At 37.6% G+C, this 23,015-nt stretch overlaps 1 protein-coding gene across 7 annotated transcripts in view; it reads right to left on the bottom strand.

The window, feature by feature from the left end:
- The window catches only part of AFF3 (ALF transcription elongation factor 3), a 553,103-nt gene that overhangs the window by 151,983 nt on the left and 378,105 nt on the right, over positions 1 to 23,015 (bottom strand). For 4 of the 7 annotated variants that reach the window (XM_087863299.1, XM_087863300.1, XM_087863303.1 and 1 more), the window contains 2 exons: positions 19,399 to 19,450; positions 138 to 191 (listed from right to left, as the gene is read on the bottom strand). In XM_087863299.1, coding sequence (XP_087719425.1) covers positions 138 to 191; positions 19,399 to 19,450 — 106 coding nt within the window. The remainder of the gene's footprint in view (positions 1 to 137; positions 192 to 19,398; positions 19,451 to 23,015) is intronic. The other 3 variants (XM_087863301.1, XM_087863302.1, XM_045771635.2) reach the window with 1 other exon arrangement.

The following is a 23,015-nucleotide window of genomic DNA, read 5'->3' as shown; positions in this document are numbered from 1 at the left end:
GAAAATATGTTGAAGTCTGATAGTCAGAATGGAGAATGTATGAAAGTGGGGTTAAAAGCATGGGTTCAGGAATCAAACTAAATTCAAATCCCAGCTTTGTCACACACTAGCTGTGTGACGCTGGGCAAGTTACTTACCCTCTCTGTGCATCATTTCCCTTATCTGTAAATGGGGATAACCATTCCAGAGAGCTGTGAGAATAATATGAGTAAAATGCTTAGAATAGTGCCTACCACATAGTAAAGTGCTCAGTAAATTTTTGGGGTGAGGATCATAGCCCAAACTGTCAACAGGAAAACAAAACTCACAAAATCAGAGATTGGTTCCATTTTTACAATTGGCCCAGGAGAAAAATGATTTTTTTTTCCTGTGGCCAAATGGATGATATACTTATATTTTCAAAATTATAAATAAGAGTATTTTATGTATTTATCCATTAAAAAAATCATCTCTTTGTTTTCAGAGTATAAAACTTCTCAGGTTGTGTGAAATTAGCATCAGATTGTTTCAAGAAGTGAAGTTATTTGGTTAACAGTTCAACCAAACTATTGGTTGTTTTTTCTTTCTCACCCTGCTTATTATTATCTTTACTCTCCCCAACTCCAAAAGCGAATGAATAACACTCTTTCCCCCATCCCTACAAGCTAATTAATCTAACTCAATCCTCTAAGCTTTAGTGTTAAACAGACTTTCAAATGAAATGGTCCCCAGTCACTGGGTTTCCTGCCATCTGGTCACTTTGAACTTCATTTGTTTGTGTTTTGAACCAGGAATGGAGTCCAGCAGTGCTGGGTCTACTCTACAACGCAGCTCAGGTGTCTGCAGAAAGAGTGCTTTCAAGTCAGATACCGCTAGGGTAATATCCTGGCTGGGCCACACTACCTGTGTGCTCCCCGAGACTCACTTTCTGTATCTATAAAAGGAGAGATTCTAATACTGTCTACTTTTCTGGTTGCTATGAAGATTTAAAGAGTTGATTCATCTACAGGGTGATACTATGTTTCAGTTTACACCTGTCGTCCCTGCATCACTGTTAGAGTATATAGTTATCCGATTTTTATTAGGCATTTAGCACACAGACTGGCTAGTTACTTTTCAGGATTTGTTACCTCTTAATCATGATATACCAACACCTTTACTATTCTAAAGAAATGCTTTAAGTCCCACCAAGTCCTCATTTTTAAAGCAGGGATGGCCTGTTTAACAGAGATGAGTGCGTGCACGTGTGTGAAAGTTTGGTCGCCTGCCCACGATCCCTACCTTCCCTGTCCCTTTGTCTATTTCAGCTATTTAAGAAGCTCAAAGTGGGGGTGGAATTCTCTGTGGTAGAATCTTGAGGGCAGAGGCTTAAATATTTTACATGCTTTGGTGGGATCATGTGAGTTCTGCTTTAGCAAAATATACTCTGCCAACAGCAGAAGGCCCTCTGAGGTGAGCAGGTGGGCAAGGGCTGGGAAGCTGTCCTTTTACTTCTGCCAGCTACTTGGATTGTCAGATGAATTCCAGATTCTAGCCTCTGCTTTTTCCAAGATCTCTATCGCTGTGCAGTAATGCTACCCTTCCTTACTGTCTATAACCTCCTGCCTCCTCCCCAGCTCTTTGGGACACAGTTTTCTTGATGATATGGAGGGAGGGCAGATATTAAGGGCTTTTAGGGACATACCAGCCCTTTGCGCAGAAACAGGATTTCTCCCTTAAAATAGCTTCTGCTTCATATGCCCCCTGCACCAGGCCACAGACTGAAAGTGGTTCCTGCAAGTGGTTCTGGAGCTTGCCGACCTAGCTGAGATTGAGGCCACGGCCAACTGCGAAATCTTGAGCCAACTTGCAACTCTGAGACTTCGATTTTCTGTTCTGTGATATGGGATGTAATAATGCAATAACACACCTCATTGGATTATTGTAAGAATTAAATAAGACAACATGTCCAGTACAGCGTCCGGCACAAAACAGGCGTTTAATGCCTGGAAAGTATCATAATGGTACCAGGCTGCCTGGGAAGAGATTAGCACTAGAAGCAAAGAGAATCTGTGTGATCTGGGGGCGGGGAGAGCGAGAGAGTTCAATCTGTAAATATATAAGCTCTGCACTTTGGAGGTTTACATCTTAATCAAAATCTGTAGAAGAGAAAGAACAAATCGCTAGTGGTATTTCTGAGAGAAGATAAGAAAATGCATAGCAAATGTATTCCAACCATCCTTTGTGTTATTCCGCATTCATTTGTTGATTCATACCCACAATTTCTTATTGCGTATGTATTATGTTCTAAATAGCTGGGCAAAGCTCCAGCACAAGAGCGTGAAGAAGCTTTATAAAAGAAAACATTTGGAGGAAGCATAATCAGTCTGCTAATGCCAGGCAATATTTATTGATTACCCACTGCAATCAATAAATATGGTAATATTTATTGATTTACCACACTCTCCCACGGCCCAAGTGACTCCTCAGAAAAACGTTGCCATCTGCTAAAGCCACAGCGAATACAGAGTAGCTAAAGTTTATTAATTAATGTCTCTGTGGACTGGAATTGCTCATTGCAGAGGTGCCAAACTCACGTCTAGAAACTGTCCACCTTAATCATTAAGTGAGGGGAGCGGCTGCTTATGCGATCTACTTAGGGGTCGCTGAAAAGCTCGTCCTTCTCGTGCAACGTACACTCCAACTATCTACCTTCTTGAGTCTGTGAACGGTCCTAAAACTTTCTGAGTTGTCAGGCCTCCTTCCAGCTCAAGCCTTCCTTGGCCCTGTGAGGACGCTTATAGCTTCTCTGAGGGGAGTACCGCAGGGTTTAAACCAGCCGCACTCCGGTAGTGTGGGCCTGTGGCAGAGCTGAGTGGGAACAGACTCACTGGATACAAACCTCTGGACAAGCTTCTTATACTCTTTCAGTCTCAGTTTCCTCATCTGTAAAAGATGAGGAAGGAAGAACTCCCTTTTGAGGCTACGGGGAGGCCTGAGGAGGTCGTTGACCTAAGGTGACTAAGGGCTGGAAACATGGTGGGGCCGGCGCACGTGATCTCCTTCTGCTTCCTCAATCCTTTGGCACAGACTACGTATCATTAGTTGGTCAGTAACCTGTAGTGTGTTGGGAACACTGGCTGGCAAAGGCAGACTGGTGTGGTTTGACCTGTGTTTTAAAATCTTAAATAAGAATAGAAGATGTCAGAGTAGTTGTAGGTAATGTTTTGTGATTCCATTCAGTACATACACTTTCATAGGGTCTGATGCAAAATGTACTTCTGACTGTGTAGTTTATGTTCAAAAAGGATGAAATGAGTATATTCCCAAAATAACTCAAGGCAGGAATTCGAATTATGAATGTCTTCATAAGCAGCACTATTGGCAACAGCTGAAAAGTAGAAGGAACCCAGGTGTCCACTGATGGATGAATGGAAACACAAAACATATACACACACCATGGAATATCATTCCATTATGTATATATACACCATGGAATAGTATTCAGTCATAAAAAGGAAAGAATTTCCTTTTTAAAAAGGAAAGAATTTCGGACACATGCTACAATATGGATGAACCTCTGAAGACAGTATGCTAAGTGAAATAAACCAGACACAAAAGGATAAATACTATATGATTCCACCTATACGAGGTCCCTAGCACAGTCAAATTCATAGAGACAGAAAGAAGAGTGGTGGTTGCCAGGGACCAAGGGAGGGGGAGATGGGAGTTATTGACAACGGCAATTCATTAATTCAGTGTATTAGCAGAGTTTCCACTTGGGGAGATCAAAGGAGTTCTGTGGATGGATGGTAGTGATGATGGCACAACGACGAGACTGTGCTTAATGCTACTAACCTGTACACTCAGAAATGGTTAAGATGGTGATTTTATGTTACATGTATTTTGTCACAATTAAAATTTTAAAAAGACATCATATTACAAAAAGACTGAGAAACCCTGACCTAGATAACACTCTGAGAAGTGTGTCTGGATGGAGCCTGGTCATGAAAGAGAAAGCGTGAACCAAATGCGGCAGGGAATACACTCTCTAGTTTTTCTGCAGAATTCTCTTTTGTGAGCTCTGGGACCATGGGCCTTCCAGTCTGGTGTAAGAACACAAAAGAGAAGGTTTGCAATCTTGTTCTGTGATAGCATAATTTCCAACCTGCATTCTTGGGTTCATTTCGTATTTTAATTTGGGAGTACAGCCAATAGGACAGCAATGTCTAGCTTCCCCCTCAGGTAAAACTGATATACACATCTCTTCTCTTTGAACAAGGCTGTCCAGCCTTGGACTCATTGGTATCTGAGTGTCGGGTCAAGGTCTTCCTTCCTATTCGAATAAACCATACCTCTCAAAGGCCCTCAGCCTAAGTTTGTTCATCTACATAATGAGGGGGTCCAAGGAGCCCTAAAGGCCCTTCCCATTATATTTTTTATTCTTGGTGTCTGAGAGTTGAAGAAGCAGAATCTGGCCAATTTTTTTCTAGGCAAAGGCTGTACACCAGGTTTCTCATTTTCTTAGCAGACAGAATCCTGGCAAATTACTTAAACAGATACGGAAAGGAAGTCTCTGGGGACAGACACCTCATAGACTAAAAGAACAGCCACAGTTCATTATTTTAGATACGGATTGCTGTGGCCAAAATAAATATCAGGAAGGTTTCAAACTTCTCGGAAAACACACACACACACACACACACACACACACACACACACACACACACTATAAAACCATCTTTTGGTAACAGTTCTCAAATCAACTTTGATCTCTCAACTTCCAGAACCTATTATATGATCAGTTTGTATAAACTTATTATTAAATGCACATGTATAAATGACAGATTTTGGCATACAATTGTTTCTCTGTGTATTTTTTCTCCATATTTAACATTTTCTAAGGCAGCTCTACAATGGGCATAAGAAATTTTTAATGAATATGGTCATGGACTGTTTATATCCCTCCAAAATTCGTATGCTGAAATTCTAACCCCAAGTGAAGGTACCAGGAAGCCCTTTGGGAGGTAATTAGAATTAATGCCCTTATATTATAAGAAGGAATATAATAAAGCTTGCTTTCTCTCTCTCTCTCCTCTGCTCTCCTCCATGTGAGGACACGGTAAGAAGATGGCCATCTGCAAACCAGGAGGTGGGCCCTCACTAGATGCTGGATCTGCCAGCACCTTGACCCTAGACTTCCCGGCCTCCAGAACTTTGAGAAGTAAATTCCTCGTGTTTCCAAGCCATCCAGTCTATGGTAGTTTAAGAAGCTGAACTGACAAAGACAGATATTTTTCATTGATATGGCTACATTAACTTTTCATCTTTATAAATGACTCACAGAGTTGGACATTGTACACCTGGAAAGGATCTTTGGGCATCATCGAGACCCACTCTGTTCTACCAATCAATGACAGCCACATCTTCCAAGACATTTAAAAACAGAAGTCAGTGGTAAATCCTTTAGCCTCCTCCAGGCCATGCATTCTTCACAGGGGGATGTAAAGCCATGCACTCCTTGCCTATACTCCTATTGTCTGAAGGCTTGGGGGAGACCTCATTCCAGTTAACATCTCTGGACTAGACTAAGCACTCCGCTTTCTTCTTCACTGCCTCAGCAACACTAGAAGACCTTTTGAAACTTTTGTTTCTATCACCCTTCACCTCTTCTCAGTTTACTCTTTTTTTTAAAGGAAAGATTAAAATTCTAACTGAGCTCTGATCATTACCAACTGCTGAGACAGGGTTGTTTTCTTTTATAAGTCATGAATCCTGTTAGGATTGCAGTAATAACTGTTTATTGGGTGCCTACCAGGTAACTGGCACTTTCTATACATTAATTTCAACTACTGTATAAACTTTGGAGAAAGAACACTGCATAAGTCATTCTAATTCAGTATGAGCTTACAATAATTTCCAAGTCTTTTACTGTACCATGTGCACACCTGATGAACCATTCTTTTTCTGCCTCCTTTGTTTATTTGTTTTTTTCTTCTAGGAGGTGAATACTTTGTGTTTGATCCCACTTCTTTAATTTATGAAGGTGATTTCAAATCTTTATGAAGTTTTTAACATTATAGGTACTTTGTTCAATGAAGGGTCATCTACAAATATAGAAGGGTCCTGCCTCGGGATTCTTCTACAAGCGTAAGCTACTGACGTCTCATTTGAGAGTAGATTTGTCAGTGGTTGGTAAGTCTGGATTAAGCAAGCACAGTGACCCTGTTGAACTGTGGCCTTCACAGTACCTTGGGAATCTCCACTTGCTCATTATTCCTAGAACTTTCCTAGCACAGATGACAGTTTGGCGGGATCTCAATCTACTCTTCCCCTGCAGGCACCACCTTAATTGCTTGCTCTTCCTGGCCTGGTTATTGTCTCCAGAGAAACTTCAGAAGAGCTCAAAGACAGCAGTAGAGTGGGACAGAGATGTTAAAAGCTTGGCTTGCAGGTTCTGAATCTCGGATTTAAATCCTGGCTTTGCCACTTCAAGCTATATAGAGCAAAGACCTTAATTCTCCTCTTGTTGCCTGTAAAATAGGGTGTTATCGGATTTTTGCTAAAAATTAGAGGTGATAAAACATGTAAAGTGTTGAGCATAGTGCTTGGTCAAGGTAAAAGCTCAAAACAGGTCAATTATTATTATCACCAGGTAGAAAAGCTGCCACATAAATTTATCCTTTCTGTAAATTAATTTTGTTATTTAATTGAGGTAAAATTTATAGACAGTGAAATGCATAGAACTTCAGTGTAAAATTCAGTGGGGTTTTGATAAATATATTTCCTTCTTACACAGCCCAAATTAAGATATAGAACACTTCCATCACTTTAGAATTTCGTTATGACCCCTTCCAGTCAATCCCTAACCCTTCATGCAACCACCAGCAATGAATGAGAGTTCTTGTTGCTCCATACCCTCGCCAGCATTTGGTGTTGTTAGTGTTCTGGGTTTGGACCATTCTAATGCCCATTCTAATACTGGTTTCTCATTGTTTTAACTTGCATTTCCCTGATGACATATGGAGTAAGAGCATGTATTCATGTTAAGGTCTTTAGCCCATTTCTAAATTGGGTTGTTTTCTTATTGTTGAGTTTTAAGAATTCTTTGTATATTTTGGATACCAGTCCTTTATCGGATGTGTCTTTCACAAGTATTTTCTTCCAGTCTTATTCTCTTGACATTAACTTGCCTTCTTAGTCTCATCTTCTCATTCTTTTCACATTGGTTTTCATGCAGCAGATGTTTTTAATTTCAATGAAATCCAGTTTATCAGTTATTTCTTTCATGGATTATTCCTTTGGTGGTGTATCTAAATGGTCATCACCATACCCAAGGTCATCTAGGTTTTCTCCTATATTATCTTCTAGGAGTTTTATAGTTTTGTGTTTTATATTTAGGTCTGTAACCCATTTTGAGATAATTTTAGTGAGGGGCATAAGGTCTGTCTAGATTCACTTTTTTCTATGTGGCTCTCCAGCTGTTCCAGCACCATTCGTTGAAAAGATTTTGGCCCATTGTACTGTCTTTGCTCCTTTGTCAAAGATCAGTTGACTATATTTATGTGGGTCTATTTTGTTCCACTGATCTATTCTTTATTCTTTTGCCAATACCATACTGTCTTGATTACTGTTGCTTTACACTAAGTCTTGGAGTGGGTAGTTTCAGTCCAACTTTGCTCTTCTCCTTCAATACTGTGTTGGCTCTTCTGGGTCTTTTGCCTCTTCATATAAACTTTAGGATCAGCTTGTTGATACCCACAAAATAACTTGCTGGAATTTTGATTGTGATTGCACTGAATCTACAGATCAAGTTGGGAAGTTTGTTGACTTTTGATTAGAAGTATTCCATTGTGTGGATATATCAGAGTTATTTATCCACTCACCAGATGATGGATATTGGTATTGCTTCCAGTTTTTGACTATTATGAATAAAGCCACTACACATACTCTTTTATGAATCTTTTAAAGGACACATATTCCATTTTTCCTGCATGACTGCTACAAAGGGAATTGCTGGGTCATGCAATAAGTATGTGTTTAATTGCTGGGTCATGCAATAAATGTGTGTATAAGAAATAGTCAAATGGTTTTCAAAAATGGTTATACCATTTTACTTTTCTACTAGCAATGCATGAAATTTCCAACTGCTCCAGATCCTTGCCACTATTTGGTGTTATCAGTCCTTTCAATTTTAGCAGGTAGGTGTAGTGGTATCTCATTGTGGCTTTAATTTTTATTTCCCTAAAGAATTAGAATGTTATTGAAATGGCATCTTTTAAGTCATCAAAGTGAAATGCATCTTTTAAGCAGCTCGTTAGTCATTTGTGTATATTCTGTTGTCTGTTTGAGGAGGTTGCCCATTTGAAACATTCGTTTCTTTTTTTTTTTTTTTAAGATTTTATTTATTTATTTGACAGAGATAGAGACAGCCAGCGAGAGAGGGAACACAAGCAGGGGGAGTGGGGGAGGAAGAAGCAGGCTCATAGCGGAGGAGCCTGATGTGGGGCTCAATCCCATAACGCCGGGATCACGCCCTGAGCCGAAGGCAGATGCTTAACCGCTGTGCCACCCAGGCGCCCCAGAAACATTCGTTTCTTTATCATTTTGTTATTGAATTGTCAGAGTTCCTTATATATTCTGGATATAAATTATTTGTCAGATATATGTATTGCAAATATATTCTCCCAGTTTGTGTCTTGCCTTGTCATTTTGATGAGAAGGTATTTTTAATTTTGAGGAAGTCTAGTTCATCAGGATTTTCTTTTATATTGTATGTTTTTGTGACCTCTGCAAGACAGCTTTGCCTATCTAATGTCGTGAAGATATTCTCCTATGTTTTCCTCTAGAAGCTTTATAATTTTAGCCTTTATATTGGGGTCAATGATTCATCTCAATTGTATGTGGTGTGAGATTCCTATTTTTTTCCCCAGTGGTTGCTCCAACACTATTTGTTGAAAGGATTTGGCTTTTGCCACTGACCTGCCTGGTGATTCTGTGAAAAATCAATTGACCATATATGTATTGGTCTATTTCTAGACTCTATTTTGCTCCATTGATTTATTTGTCTGTCCTTATGTCAGTGCTACACTATGTTACTTCAGTTTTATAAGTCTTGAAATCAGGAACTGTAAGGCCTTCAACCTTGTTCTTCAAGACTGTTTTGGCTACTTAGATCCTTTGCTTTTCTATAAAAATTTTAGAATCAACTCATTATTTTCTATAAAAGTGTCCTGCTAGCCTTTTGATCAATATAGTGTTGAATCTACAGAACAATATGAAAAGAACGGACATATTAACATAATTAAATCTTCCAATTCACGAACATCTGTCCATTTAGTTATAGTTTTCAGTGTACAGGTCTTATGTCTTTTGTTAAATTTATTATGTATTTTTGTCATTGTAAATGAAATTCTATTTAAAATTTCATTTTCCAGTTGCTTATTGCTAATAAATGAAAATGCAACTGAGTTTTGTATGTTGACCTTGCTTAATTCATTTATTGATTCTACTAGTTGCTTATTAAATCTCTGAGGATTTTCTCTATAAACAATCATTCTTTTCAATCTTTATGTTTTTCAGTTCCTTTTCTTGCCTTATTCCACTGACTAGAACTCCAGTACAATGTTGATAGCAGTGATAAGCGCAGATATCATTGCTCTGTTTCTGATTTTACGAGGAAGGTGTTTGATGTTTCATCATTAAATATTATGTTAGCAGTAGGTTTTTTATTGTAGGTGCCCTTTATCAGGTTGATTAAGTTCCCTTCTTGTCCTAGTTTGCTGAGATTTTTAAAAAATCATGAATAGGTGTTAATTATACCAAATGCTTTATCTTCATTTATTTAGAAGAGCATATAGTTTTTCTCCTTTATTCTATTAATATGGTGGATTACATTAATTAATTTTTCTGTTAAACCAACAATGCACCCCTGTGATAAGCCCCACTTAGTCATAGTTAATCATACTTTTTTTCATATATCACTGGATTATACATGCTAATATTTTGTTAAGGAATTTTGGAATATTTATGAGGGATACTGGGTTATTTTCTTTTCCTATGTTTATGTCAGATTTTGGTATCAGGGTTATACTGTTCTTTTACTATGAACTAGGAAGTTTTTCTTCCTCTATCTTCTGAAAGAAATCATGTAAGACTGATAGTTTATTTGTTGGTATTTCATTGGCATAAACATTTTTTATTTAAAGTTTTGACAGAATTTACCTGTAAAACCATCTAGCCCTGGAGGAATCTTCTTTGTGGAAAAGTTCCTATTACAAATTCAACTTTTTAAAATAGTAATAAGGGCATTCAGGTTTTCTAAATATTCTTGTGGCAGTTATGGTAAATTGCATATTTTCAAAGAAAGTGACTATTTCATCTAAATTGTCAAATCAACTGGCTAGAAGTAGTTCAGTATATTCAGTTATTATTGTTAAAATTTCTGTAGGATATGTGTTCATGTCCTCTCTTCTCATTGCTGATGTTGGTAATTTGTGTTTTCACTCTTTTTTTTCTTAATTATTATCATCAGTGTCTGTTAATTTTATTAATCTTTTAAAAGAATTAAATTTTGGCTTCATTGATTTTCTCTATTATTTGTTCTATTCCTATTTTTTATTATGTACATGTAATTATCTTGGGTTTAATTTATTCTTCTTTTTATAGCTTCTTTTTTTTTTTTTAAAGCTTTTATTTATTTATTCAACAGAGATAGAGACAGCCAGCGAGAGAGGGAACACAAGCAGGGGGAGTGGGAGAGGAAGAAGCAGGCTCATAGCGGAGGAACCTGATGTGAGGCTCGATCCAATAATGCTGGGATCACGCCCTGAGCCAAAGACAGACGCTTAACCACTGTCTTTTTATAGCTTCTTAAAGTGGGAACATAAGTTACTGATGTTCAGCATTGTTCTTTTTTTTAATACAAGCATGAGAAGCTGCAAATTTCTTTTTTGCTGTGTTTACTGTTTTAGTGAATCCTGTAATTTTCATAAATTGTACTTTCATTTTCACTCAGTTAAAATTACTTTCTAGTTTCCATTGTGATTTATTCTTTAACCCAAAGACTATCTAGAAATGTTATTTAACTATCAAATACCAAGATTATTTTTTTGCCATTGACATAATGTAATCACGCTGTGATCATAGAATATACTCTGTAAGATGTTAATTCTATGAAATTCATTGATATTTCTTTTATTGCTCTCAATAAGGTCTGTCTTGGGTGAATGCTTCGTGTGTACATGATAAGATTCTGTAATTTGCACTCGTTGGGGGCAGTGTTCTATAAATGTCAATTAGATCAAAGTGGTTAATAATGTCCAAATAGTCCATATACTTGTGAATATTTTAAGTTTTCTACTGATTATTGAAGAAAGGGATATTAAAATCCTATGACTATTATTAAAGATCTGTTAGTAAATACATATATAATTATGATTGTTGTTTTCCTTATTAACTAACCTTTTTAGCATCAGTTAAAGGTCTTTGTCTGAAGGTCTATTTCACAATATTAATAGTGTCACACTGGCTTTCTTATGCTTACTGTTTATAGGCTATCTTTTCCACCATCTGGCTTCAAACTATTTGTGTTTTTATATTTAAGTTGCTCTTCTTGTTGACTTGAAAAGTCTTGATTTATGCCAGTCTGACCATTTTCGCCTTTTAACTGGAGTTTTTAGTCCATTTACATTTAATACAAATATTGATATGGCTGGGATTAGATTTATATTTTTTCTATTTCTTTTGTATCCGTAACTTCTGTTTTTTATGTTCTTTCTTTTCTCTCATGTATTGTATTAACCTTTTTTTTTTTTGTATTTTAATTCCTCCAATAACTTAATTTCAGCTATGCCTTTTTGGGGGTTGTTTTTAGTGGTTTTTCTAGGTATTATGCTATGTATACTTTTCACCAAACTTAGATTTCATATTATAGTAATTCACATAAAATGTAAGAACCTTGTAGTCATGCAATTCCATTAGCCCTTTCTTATTCTTCATGTTATTTTTGTCATATACATAGTTGACCCTTGAAGAAGAAGGGTTTGAACTGTGTGGGGCCACTTATGAGATTTTTTTTTTTCAATAAATACAGTACAGTACTATAAATATATTTTCCTTATGATTTTTCCAACAATATTTTTTCTCTTGCTTACTTTATTGTAAGAGTATAGTATACAACACATATAACACACAAAATATGTGTCAACTGACCATGTTATCCGTAAGGCTTACAGTCAACTGCAGGTATTAGTACTTAAGTTTCTGAGGAGTCAAAAGTTAAGTTGTATATGGATTTTTCATTGCATGGGGGGAGTCAGAGCCCCAACCCCTGCATTGTTTAATGGTCAAGTGCACACTGCAAATCCCACCAAACAATATTTTTTTACATTAATCTTTTTTGCTTACACATATATTTTTTCCTGTATATAATTCCTTCTTATAGGGCTGAGTTTCCATCCAATATTATTGCCCTTCAGCCTGATAAATTTCCTCTATTATTTGTTGTAGTGCAGGCCTACTGGAATGAATTCTCTCTGATTTTCTGTATCCAAAAGTCTTTATTTCACCTTCTATTTTGAAGGATATTTTTTTGCTAGAGTTAAAATTATGGCTTGACAGTTCTTTCTTTAGCTTTTTGTTTTGTTTTGTTTTTTGTTTTTCAGCACTTCAAAAGTTTTTGCATTGTATTCTAGCCTCTGAAGTTTCTGATGGGAATCTTTCAGTTAGTTATATCACTGCTCCCCTATACATGTCATTTTTTCTTTACAACTCTCAAGAGTTTCTCTTTATCTTCACCTTTCATCAATTTTACAATAATGTTTCAAGATGTGGTTTTATGTGCATTTATCCTTCTTAGGGTTAGCTGAGCTTCTTGTATTTATAAGTCAATGTTTTCACCCAGTTTAGGAAGCTTTCAGCTATTATTTTTTCAAAATTTTTTTTCTGAGCTCTTTTCTCTGCCCTCTCTTTCTGGGACTCCAATCACATGTACATTAGACTATCTGATATTGTGCCACAGTGCACTGAGTCTCCATTCATTCTTTTTATTTTTATTTTTTTTTAAGATTTTATTTATTTATTTGACAGAGAGAGACAGCTAGCAAGAGAGGGAACACAAGCAGGGGGAGTGGGAGAGGAAGAAGCAGGCTCCCAGTGGAGCAGGGAGCCTGATGTGGGGCTCGATCCCAGGACTCTGGGATCACGCCCTGGGCCGAAGGCAGATGCTTAACGACTGAGCTACCCAGGCACCCCTCCATTCATTCTTTTTAAATATTTATTCCCACTGTTCTTCATATTGGATAATTTTTATTGGCTATGTAGTGAAATTTTCATTTCAAATATTGTTCTTCTTAGTTCTAGAATTATCATTTGGTCCTTCTTTATAGTTTCCATTTTCCTGCTAAGATTTCCCTTCTTTCACAGTCATTATGATAATGTTTTTTGTTTTCCTTTACATCCTTGAACATATTATAATGGATGCTTGAAAGTTCTTGTCTGAAAATTCCAACATCTAGATCACATCAAGGTCTATTATAGTGACTACTTTTTCTCTTGTTTATGGATCACATTTTCCTATTTATTCACGTATCCTTTAATTTTTGATTACATAATGAATATTGTCAATGATACATTATAGAGACTCTAGAGTCTGTTTTCTTCCTTTAAACAACGTTGACTTTTTTTTTGTTCTATCAGACAAATTATTAGCCCATCGCCTGAAACTTGTGGGCACTTAGTGATATACTTTGTCATGATCCATTTTGGTTTTGTCTTTAGTTTTTAGGATGACTCCTTTATTTTTAAAGCATAGACTCTCTGAATTTTCCAAAAACAAAAAAACCCAAAAAAACAAAAAAAAAACCCCCACAAAACTCAAGGTGTTTACCAAGCTGTTATAGTTGGATGGGATTCAAATTCCAAACTGTACAGGCAGTACTTGTAGGCAGTAGGCAGCAGCTGAAATCTCTGCTCAGCTTTCCAGCTTTCTAGCTATTGTTTTTCACTAGGCTCACTGGCATCTCGCCCACACATATGCAGTTTAGGGGTCATCCAAGGATTGAGAGAAATTTCTATAAAGAAGTGGAGCCCTATTCTGTATGGTTCCTTGCTTTCTGGAATTTCCTCCCTTAAAGCCCATCTACTCTGGCAGCCCTGAACTCCACTTTCTGACACTTCAGGCAAATATGACTGTTGCTTTTTCCTTGAATTCTAGTTGCTCTTTGCAGATTGAAAGGGCCCTCAGGGGAGAAGCTGTAGAAATGTAGATCTCAACCAGTCCATTCCCTTCTTTCAAGGAACAAATTCCCAACATTATCTGCCTTCCTTTAGTCAACCTCTAATGCCTTCAAATAGTTTCTTAAAGAGTATTTTACCCAGAGTGTATAATAGTAATTGTAGGAGAGTTAATCTAATATAAGCTCTTCTATTATACACATAACTGGAACTCTCTCACAGAAATTTTAATTTATGAGTTCTTCTCATAAATTATGTTAAGAATAAATTATATCTGTCATCTTTATGAATACTCATAGGATCATTAAATAATATATTCTGAGGGGGTCCTCAGGTAATATCCAGACGACTCTGTCCTACTAGGCAATGACTACCTGAAATTTGTCATGATTAATCTCCTGTTTTTATTTATTATATTAGTTTCAGGTGTACAACATAATGATTTGACATACAGTTGACCCTTGAACAATGCAGTCAATGCCGCAACCCCCATACAGTTGAAAATCTATGTGTAATTTTTGACTCCCCCCCAAACTTAACTACTAGTAGTCTACCATGACTGGAAGCCTTACTGATAACATAAATAAGTCAATTAACACATATTTTATATGTTATATGTATTATATACTGTTTTGTATAATAAAGTAAGCTAGAAAAAAGAAAAGATTAGGAAAATCATAAGGAAGAAAAAGTACATTTATAGTACTGTACTGTATTTTATGAAAAAAAAAAAAAAACCCTGCATATAAGCAGATCCATGCATTATAAATCTGTGTTGTTCAGGGGTCACCTGTATGTATATATTGAGAAATGATCACTACATGTCTAGTTAACATTCACAACCACACATAGTTACAATTTTTTTTTATTTTAATGTTTTTTTTATTATATTATGTTAGTCACCATACAGTACATCCCTGGTTTTTGATGTAAAGCTCGATGATTCATTAGTTGCGTATAACACCCAGTGCACCATGTAATACGTGCCCTCCTTACTACCTATCACCAGCCTATCCCATTCCCCCATCTCCCTCCCTCTGAAGCCCTCAGTTTGTTTCTCAGAGTCCATACTCTCTCATGCTTCATTCCCCCTTCTGATTACCCCCCTTTCTTTATCCCTTTCTCCCCCTACCGATCTTCCTAGTTCTTATGTTCCATAGATGAGAGAAACCCTATGATAATTGTCTTTCTCTGCTTGACTTATTTCACTTAGCATTATCTCCTCCAGTGCCGTCCATGTTGCAGCAAATGTTGAGAACTCGTTCTTTCTGATAGCTGAGTAATATTCCATTGTATATGTGGACCACAACTTCTTAATCCAGTCATCTGTTGAAGGGCATCTCGGTTCCTTCCACGATTTAGCTATTGTGGACAATGCTGCTATGAACATTGGGGTGCATATGGCCCTTCTCTTCACTACGTCTGTATCTTTGGGGTAAATACACAGTAGTGCAATGGCTGGATCATAGGGTAGCTCAATTTTTAACTTTTTAAGGGACCTCCACGCTGTTTTCCAGAGCGGCTGTACCAACTTGCATTCCCACCAACAATGTAGGAGGGATCCCCTTTCTCCACATCCTCTCCAGCAATTGTTGTTTCTTGCCTTGTCAATTTTTGACATTCTAACTGGCATAATTTTTTTTTCTTGTTTTGAGGTCTTTTAAGATCTATTCTCTTAGCACCTCTCAAATATACAATAGAGTACTATCAACTATAGTCACCATGCTGTTCATTACTTCCCCAGGACTTATTTATTTCACAACTGGAAGTTTGTACCTTTTGACCACCTTCCCCATTTTGCCCATCCCTCACCCACACCCTACACCCCACACCCCTGCCTCTGGAAACCACTGATCTGTTTTTTTTTGTTTTTTTCTCTTTGTTCTTTTTGTTTTTTTAAGATTTCACATATATGTGAGATCATATGGCATTTGTCTTTCTCTGACTTATTTCATTTAGCATAATGCCCTCGAGGTCCATCCCTGTTGTTGAAAATGGAAGGATTTCCCTCTTTTTTATGGTCGAATAATATTCCAGTGTGTGTGTGTGTGTTTGTGTGTGTGTGTCTTCATGTGTGCATGTATCACATTTTCTTTGTCAATTCATCCATTCCTGATCACTGAGTTCATTTCCATGTCTTGGCCATTTTAAATAATGTTAATGTCTTGCTTTTAGAAGAGGCCAGGGAGGAAAGATGCTTCTTCAGGGAATGAGTTCCCTGTCTGGAGATTCCCTATTATATACTATAATTTAAATCCATATAATGGCTTTAAATGACTCACAGGGTCACTGAATTATAGAGACAGATGGATGTATAAGCATTACTGAGGCTGAGTTTGTCCCACTAAGCCATGAATGCAAAAGAGGCATCTTTCCTCATGTTTTGTGTGGATGTTATCTACATTTTTCTTCGCTCTGCTTCTTCACTCCTTCAGTTCCCATGGAGCTCATCATTTTTGGTCTGTTTCACTTAGGTTCTTTCACCTTATTTCATCTTCTGGCATCTATACACTCTCTGTTCTCCCAACTTGGCTTCCGAATCATTCTGCTTGCTCTGAACCTTAATATTATGAGTTGAATCATTTCCCCTCAAAATTCATACCTTGACGTTCTGGCCTCCAGGACCTCAGAATGTAACCTTATATGGACACAGGGTCTTTATAGGGGTAATAAGGTAAAAATGAAGCCATTAGGGTAGGCCCTAATCCAATATAACTGGCATTTTTATAAAAAGGGCAAATTTGGACACAGACATGCACAGAAGGAAGATTATGTGAAGAAACACAGGGAGAATATGGCCATCCGTAAAACAGAGAACAAGGCCTGGAACAACAGAGCCTTCCTTCACAGAAGAAACCAACCCTAATGACTGATCTTAGACTTCTAGCCTGCAGAACTATGAGACAATAAATTTCTGTTGTTTAAGGCACCCAGTCTGTGGTACTTTGTTATGGAAGCCCTAGCACACTAATATACTTACCTCTTAACATATAATCTGATCAGTTTTTCTATTTGATTCTGACTCAAGTCTTTGCTTTGTCTCCGAAGATCCCCTTGCCCCTCAGTTTGGTAAATGGGCAGAAAAGTAAAATATCTGATTTGTGTCCTAATTTTTTCACTCAAGTTGAATGACTTTTCTGATCCTTAGATTCCTTGTATATAAAATAAGGATATTGTCCCTGCCCTACCTGTCTACCTAAATAAAGCTCAAATAAGATACTGTGAAGAGCATGCAAAATGCTACACAAATCTCAGTCATCCTGAGTCCTTGCTCTTTGTTCATAATATGATCCTCCTCTTGCCTAATTACAGGAGAACTACTGTTAGAGGGCTCAAGTTCAGAATTCTCTCCTTTTTAAAACAGATTTATCTATTTATTTGAGAGAGAGAGAGAGACAGAGAGAGAGCAAGGGGGAGAGGGGCAGAGGGAGAGAAAGAGAAAGTCCCAAGCAGACTCTGTGTTGACCCCAAGATCAGGACCTGAGCCCAAACCAGGAGTCGGATGATTAATTGACTGTGCCACCCAAGTGTCCCCAGAATTCTCCACTTTTAAAAGAGAAATCCTTTCAACCTAAGACTTTATCTCACTATTTCTAGTTCAAGAGGCAGAATGTGAAGCAGATGATGAATGTGGGGTGATGTCTCACGCTTTTAACATTCTGACATCTCCAGAGGGTTTTAAAGTAATTCCTCAAGCAGTATATTTATTTTTATAAGAGACTAACATATGGAAACCAATTCTTTTAGAGAATAGGCTTTTTAGAAATGCTTATGAGAAGAAGAACTAATGACACATCAAACTGCATTAACAAAATTGGGGTGTGTATTGAATGCGATTTTAAAATTTGTAAAATTAAATGTGGAATGTTAGCAGTTTTTCAACATATTTTATATGTTCTGTTTTTAAGATGATTTTGTTAATGAGAATTTGAAAAATTGTTGTTTCTACAATAATTAACACTTTTATAAAATTATTTATAAAAATATAATTTATTCCCAAATAGCTTACTTTCTAGTTGCATTGATTCTTATCCAGTTTCAAGTGTTACTCAAAAGAACCAAATTTTTAAGTGAATCTACCCTTTTCAGTTCTCTAGAATGCCTCCAGATGGCATTAAAACACTTTCCCCATTATATTTTGCAGCACAAAAATTTAAAAATTAGTGCTATTTTACCACTTAAGACTAGTCACATTCATTATATCATCAAAAATCATGACAGTAGGACTATTTAGAACTTTTAGGGCAATATTTTAAGAAAGACAAACATATAATTATATCCTTTATGAAATACATAGCTCTGCTATGGAAGCCAAAGCATCTTTCTAGACTGAGAAACAGATCTTGGACAAAAAAACACATTCAATAATATCATATCACAAAGTGTGATTTCTAATGAATAGCATTTTAGATGCTGAGTAATATGAGCATTGGCCTACACATGGACAAATTCACAAAGCTGTCTTATAATAAGAAAACATATCTCACCCTTCAAAATAATAAAAATAAAGATTCTTAAGGAACCAACCTGATACTGATTCCTGTGAAGCTAGAGTAATTTGTTAACCTGTGAATTCTTTAAACTTTGGTGGAAAAATTTGGTAGCAAATTAATCATTAAAAACCCATTTGGATTCTTTGAGTACTGAGAGGAAAAAGACAAAATGTGGAGGGAGGAACACATTTGTAAGTGCTTTTTCTTATGTTTTAAAAACCGTATTTGTTAATTCAAAAAAATAACAAATTATTGGGATTCCAGAGATAATTATAATCGTATTTTTCACATAATTCCGAGGTGAGGTTGTAGATGGCAGGCTTTTAAAATGACATTGGTACCACACAGGTATGCAGGACAGAATATCTCCCAGTATGTGGGAAAAGTCCTGTAATTATTTATGACAGTGCTGAAAGGCTCCAACAAAATTCTAAAGGGTTTGCCTCCTTTCTCCCTGACAATACACACCCTGAAATCTTATTTCATTTCTATTTTATAAGGAGGAGTATTTGCATTTTTAAGATTACTCTTACTGTGATAGAGCATAAGAAAGACCTCAAATTGCATCTGCACCCAAAAGCATTTAAAAAGACATCATCATGAGAAAGAGAACCACAGGCTTCCTTCCATTATTATGATTACTCTTACAAGATACTTGCACTGTTTCATATTACAGGCGTATTATCTGGATAGAAACAGGAAAGACACTTACGATGTATTCGATGTGCCATTGTCTGGACTCTCTGGCTCAGCATCACCTTTCTCTTAAAAAGGAAGCAGGAAAAAAAAAATACCAACATGTGAGTGTTACGGTCTCTAAGATTTAAGAGAGATTAAATATATTTCCATGCTCCTATTAAAAATCTTTCAAAATGTGCAGCAGGAGGCTTTTAAAACATCTTTTTATTGTCTGAGAACCGGATTTGCAAGTAATTTCTTCTCTGTATTACAATTGCCCAGGCACGGATCTGTGAGTAGGTACTAAGGAGCTGTTTGCAAACAACCAGAGGTTCAGAGTGGAGACCTTGCCAAAAGATGAATATCTTACAGATGGAACCTGTTTCCTGCCACTTCATTTTGCAGAAAATTTAAGGAAATAAACTGCATTAGTATTCCGCGGGCAAGGCATTTTGAACTTTGATCCCTTCTGCTAACACAAGCCAAACCAGGGCAGGCTGCATAAGAACTTGGAGGAGACAATTTCACAGAACACTAAGGCTGCACCACAGCTTACAAGATCCCCCAAATTTATACCTACTGAGAGTCCTGGCAGCACCTTTTGGGGACCCTGCTTTAATGCAGAATAGGATGTAAACCAGAAATCCTTCCAGACCATCTGAAAGTCTAGCTACAGAAATGTTTCTGCGGTCTGTGGTCATGGAAGACTTACTAGGTTTTAATTAAGGGAGCCTGGGACAGTTCCCGTTTTATAGTTTCTAAAGGGCAAATTCTTCTAACCACACACATAAGGTAATTCTTAGGGTTTGACCATTGAGCGTTCGAACCATGCATCCTCATTTTGTATGGTGCTTCTTTTTATTTCTTTGAGGCTAAGGGATGGAAGGAGAAGGGTCAAGACTGCAGTGGGGGTCAGCTATGGTTATAATGGTTGTGTAGTGCTAAGAGCTGAGTAAACCCTAGAGAAGGTTGTGGGTTGTAGCAACTGGGCCTGATGGTGGCAACTTCCTTGCTTTGTTAAGTCAGGCCTGAACCTCTCGTAGAACCTCAGGCCTATAGCCCCGTATGAGCCCCCTGTCAGCAGCTGACATTATCTTGTGGTCGCCTAGTCTCAGGAATGAGCCCCTAAATTACATATGAACACGACCCAAAGATATCATTCAAACTGAACTTCACAGTAGACCTTACAATGTCTCCTCTTTTCGTATAGGAAATTAAACAGTTGTGAGGAAGAGAAGGCACGGCTGCATATGTAGTTCACACATCTATCTCAGATATAACTCGGTGTCAATATGTCTACACAGTGCCAGAGAAACCACGAGGGATAGTCACTTTGTTAAAAAGCCACAAAACTGACTTAAGTGCCTCGATCACAAACACTGATGAGATGAAGCCCCGTACAGAGGAAACCATACCGAAACAGAAGTAGAGGCAGCAAATTAACAAACTTGCCTTAAAGCTCATCCTTTTATACTATATTTTTGTCTTCCAGGCCAGTCCGTGGTGCACTTATGTAGGAGCTATGTAAGGCCTCATCAGCTGGCTTGAGTGCTGGAAAATAACCTAATTTAGTACTTTCCAGAATCATTTTTCCGCTAAGTAACCACGACTCCTGCCAGAATCCCCAAATAAGAGCTGTAACACCTGCATTATGTAAGACAAACCTAAGTGGAGGTTCAATTTCTCAACCATATTGGTATATATTTTTTTCCCTTGACTTTGGAACAACTGGTTACTTTCCCAAGTCTATAGCCGCCAGTAATAACCCCACATACAATCATAATCAAGAATGTAAAACAGCCGGTTCTGTAGCAGCAGGCAATGGTAAACAGTTCTAAACAACTTCTGTCGGAGACACAGGAAATCAATAACATACGCAGAGACAATTACTTGGATGTCTGAATAAGTATGTTTTACCTTGACCAACAATGCTGCCAAGTAACCTGCGGGATGAGAGGGCACAGGCCTTACTGCACATGCGGTCTGGGGCTGCAGGCATTGTGGGCTGGATCAGCACAGGGACAGAGCTGCCTCTGCTCACCTCTGCTCTTAGCAGCACTTATGTTGTGGCAACGGGGAAAACACAAGAGGAAGGACACGATGGGGCCAAACGGGGCATTTACGGATGGCCGGAGAGTGAGCGTTCTCAGCAGCTTCAGTGTTGATAATGAATTAACCTTTCTGGGGAAAAGTAAGCTCAGAATGGAGACAGGGATTAAAGCTGTGTCTGTCGTTCATAAGGAATAAAACGCAAAATTCTCCCCAACATCTTGAAATTTTAGGTGATGCAATTTCCGAAGCTCACTTGAAATGTTCAAGCGCATCAGCCATTAAGAATCATAGTCTCTCTACCAGGACCCGAGGGAAAATAATAAATGTATACTAGAAGACTCCCAACAAAAAAATTCTCAGTTGGGTGCTCAGGAGATGTTTCCCTGCAGCCAACACAGAAGACTGTGTCGGGTCACCCTGGTTATTTCAGCTGTTTTCATGATAGATACCACACTTGTCTCTTCGGAGGAAACCTGCATTGATCATTAAGAGACTGGACACGGAAGAATGGCAGGAGCAGTGTGGTCATTTTGCATGTGGCAATATAATTACAGAGAGGAAGAGGGCAACAAAAATGAGCCGTAGGATCTATGTATCTGTACACACACGTAAATGCATAGGTACGTCTATGTGTATGCCATATGCGTGCTTTCAGTTGGACGCTCCATATTTGTCTCCTTGAGCCTTCCACAGTATCTAACATATACCACGTGCTCAGTATATGTCTTCTGTCTCATGACCTGTCAGGAATACAGAACCCCTGCTTCAGTGGGAGAAGAGGAGAAAGGGGCACTCACCACTGGGATGAACGTACAATTTGAGGTAGGAAACAGCTTGATGGCCCCAGTAGGCCACTTAAAAAAGTTACAGTAGCTACATTTTTAATCTAATCAATGCACTGAGGACTTATACGCTGGGCACTCTGGTAAGCATAAAGATAAATAACACCTAATTCATGCCCTTTAAACACGTAATGTGACTGCCCTGCTGGAGTATGCACTCTCCATCAACAGGGCTACGAGGTGGACTAAAGACTATTGAAAAGGGATCGAAATACCCCTGTATTAGGATCTCTTCTGCTGCAGGGGAAAGTTCTGCTGTATACTATGACTTTTCTTTATAACAAAAGTAACCCATGTTCATGGTAATGACTTGGCTTGCTTTTGTTTTTAGTTCTGTTAGCCCTTCAACCACTATGCTAAGTGATATGCTTGTTTCTAGATACATCAACTTTAGACAGTGTTATTGATTTCTGATACGAAAGGTGAGAGATAAGGTACTTAAAGTATTACCACCCCTCCTTACAATTCTCACTAGTTCTATTATTATTTAGTGCCTCCAGTGGGTCTTTAGAACTTTAAGTTTAACCTATTTCTTGATTAATCAACTGCTGACACAATCTTTTCCTTTATACTATGTGAAATGAGGAAATTCATTCATTTATTCTTCTCTCCCTCCACTGCACACAACTCTGCACAGCTATACCTTTCCTTCTGCATAGCCAAGATCTAAAATATTTATATTCTGTTCAGTAATTATTAATGAGTCACCCTCATTAATATTAATTTAATTAATAATTTAATTTTTGGAATTGCCTGT

Source organism: Ursus americanus, chromosome 7, assembly GCF_024610735.1.
Source record: "Ursus americanus isolate L20-20 chromosome 7, mUrsAme1.1.p, whole genome shotgun sequence".
Taxonomy (NCBI): Eukaryota; Metazoa; Chordata; class Mammalia; order Carnivora; family Ursidae; genus Ursus; species Ursus americanus.
Note: the sequence above shows the minus strand (reverse complement) of the source record. Positions and strands in the feature narration are given on the sequence as shown.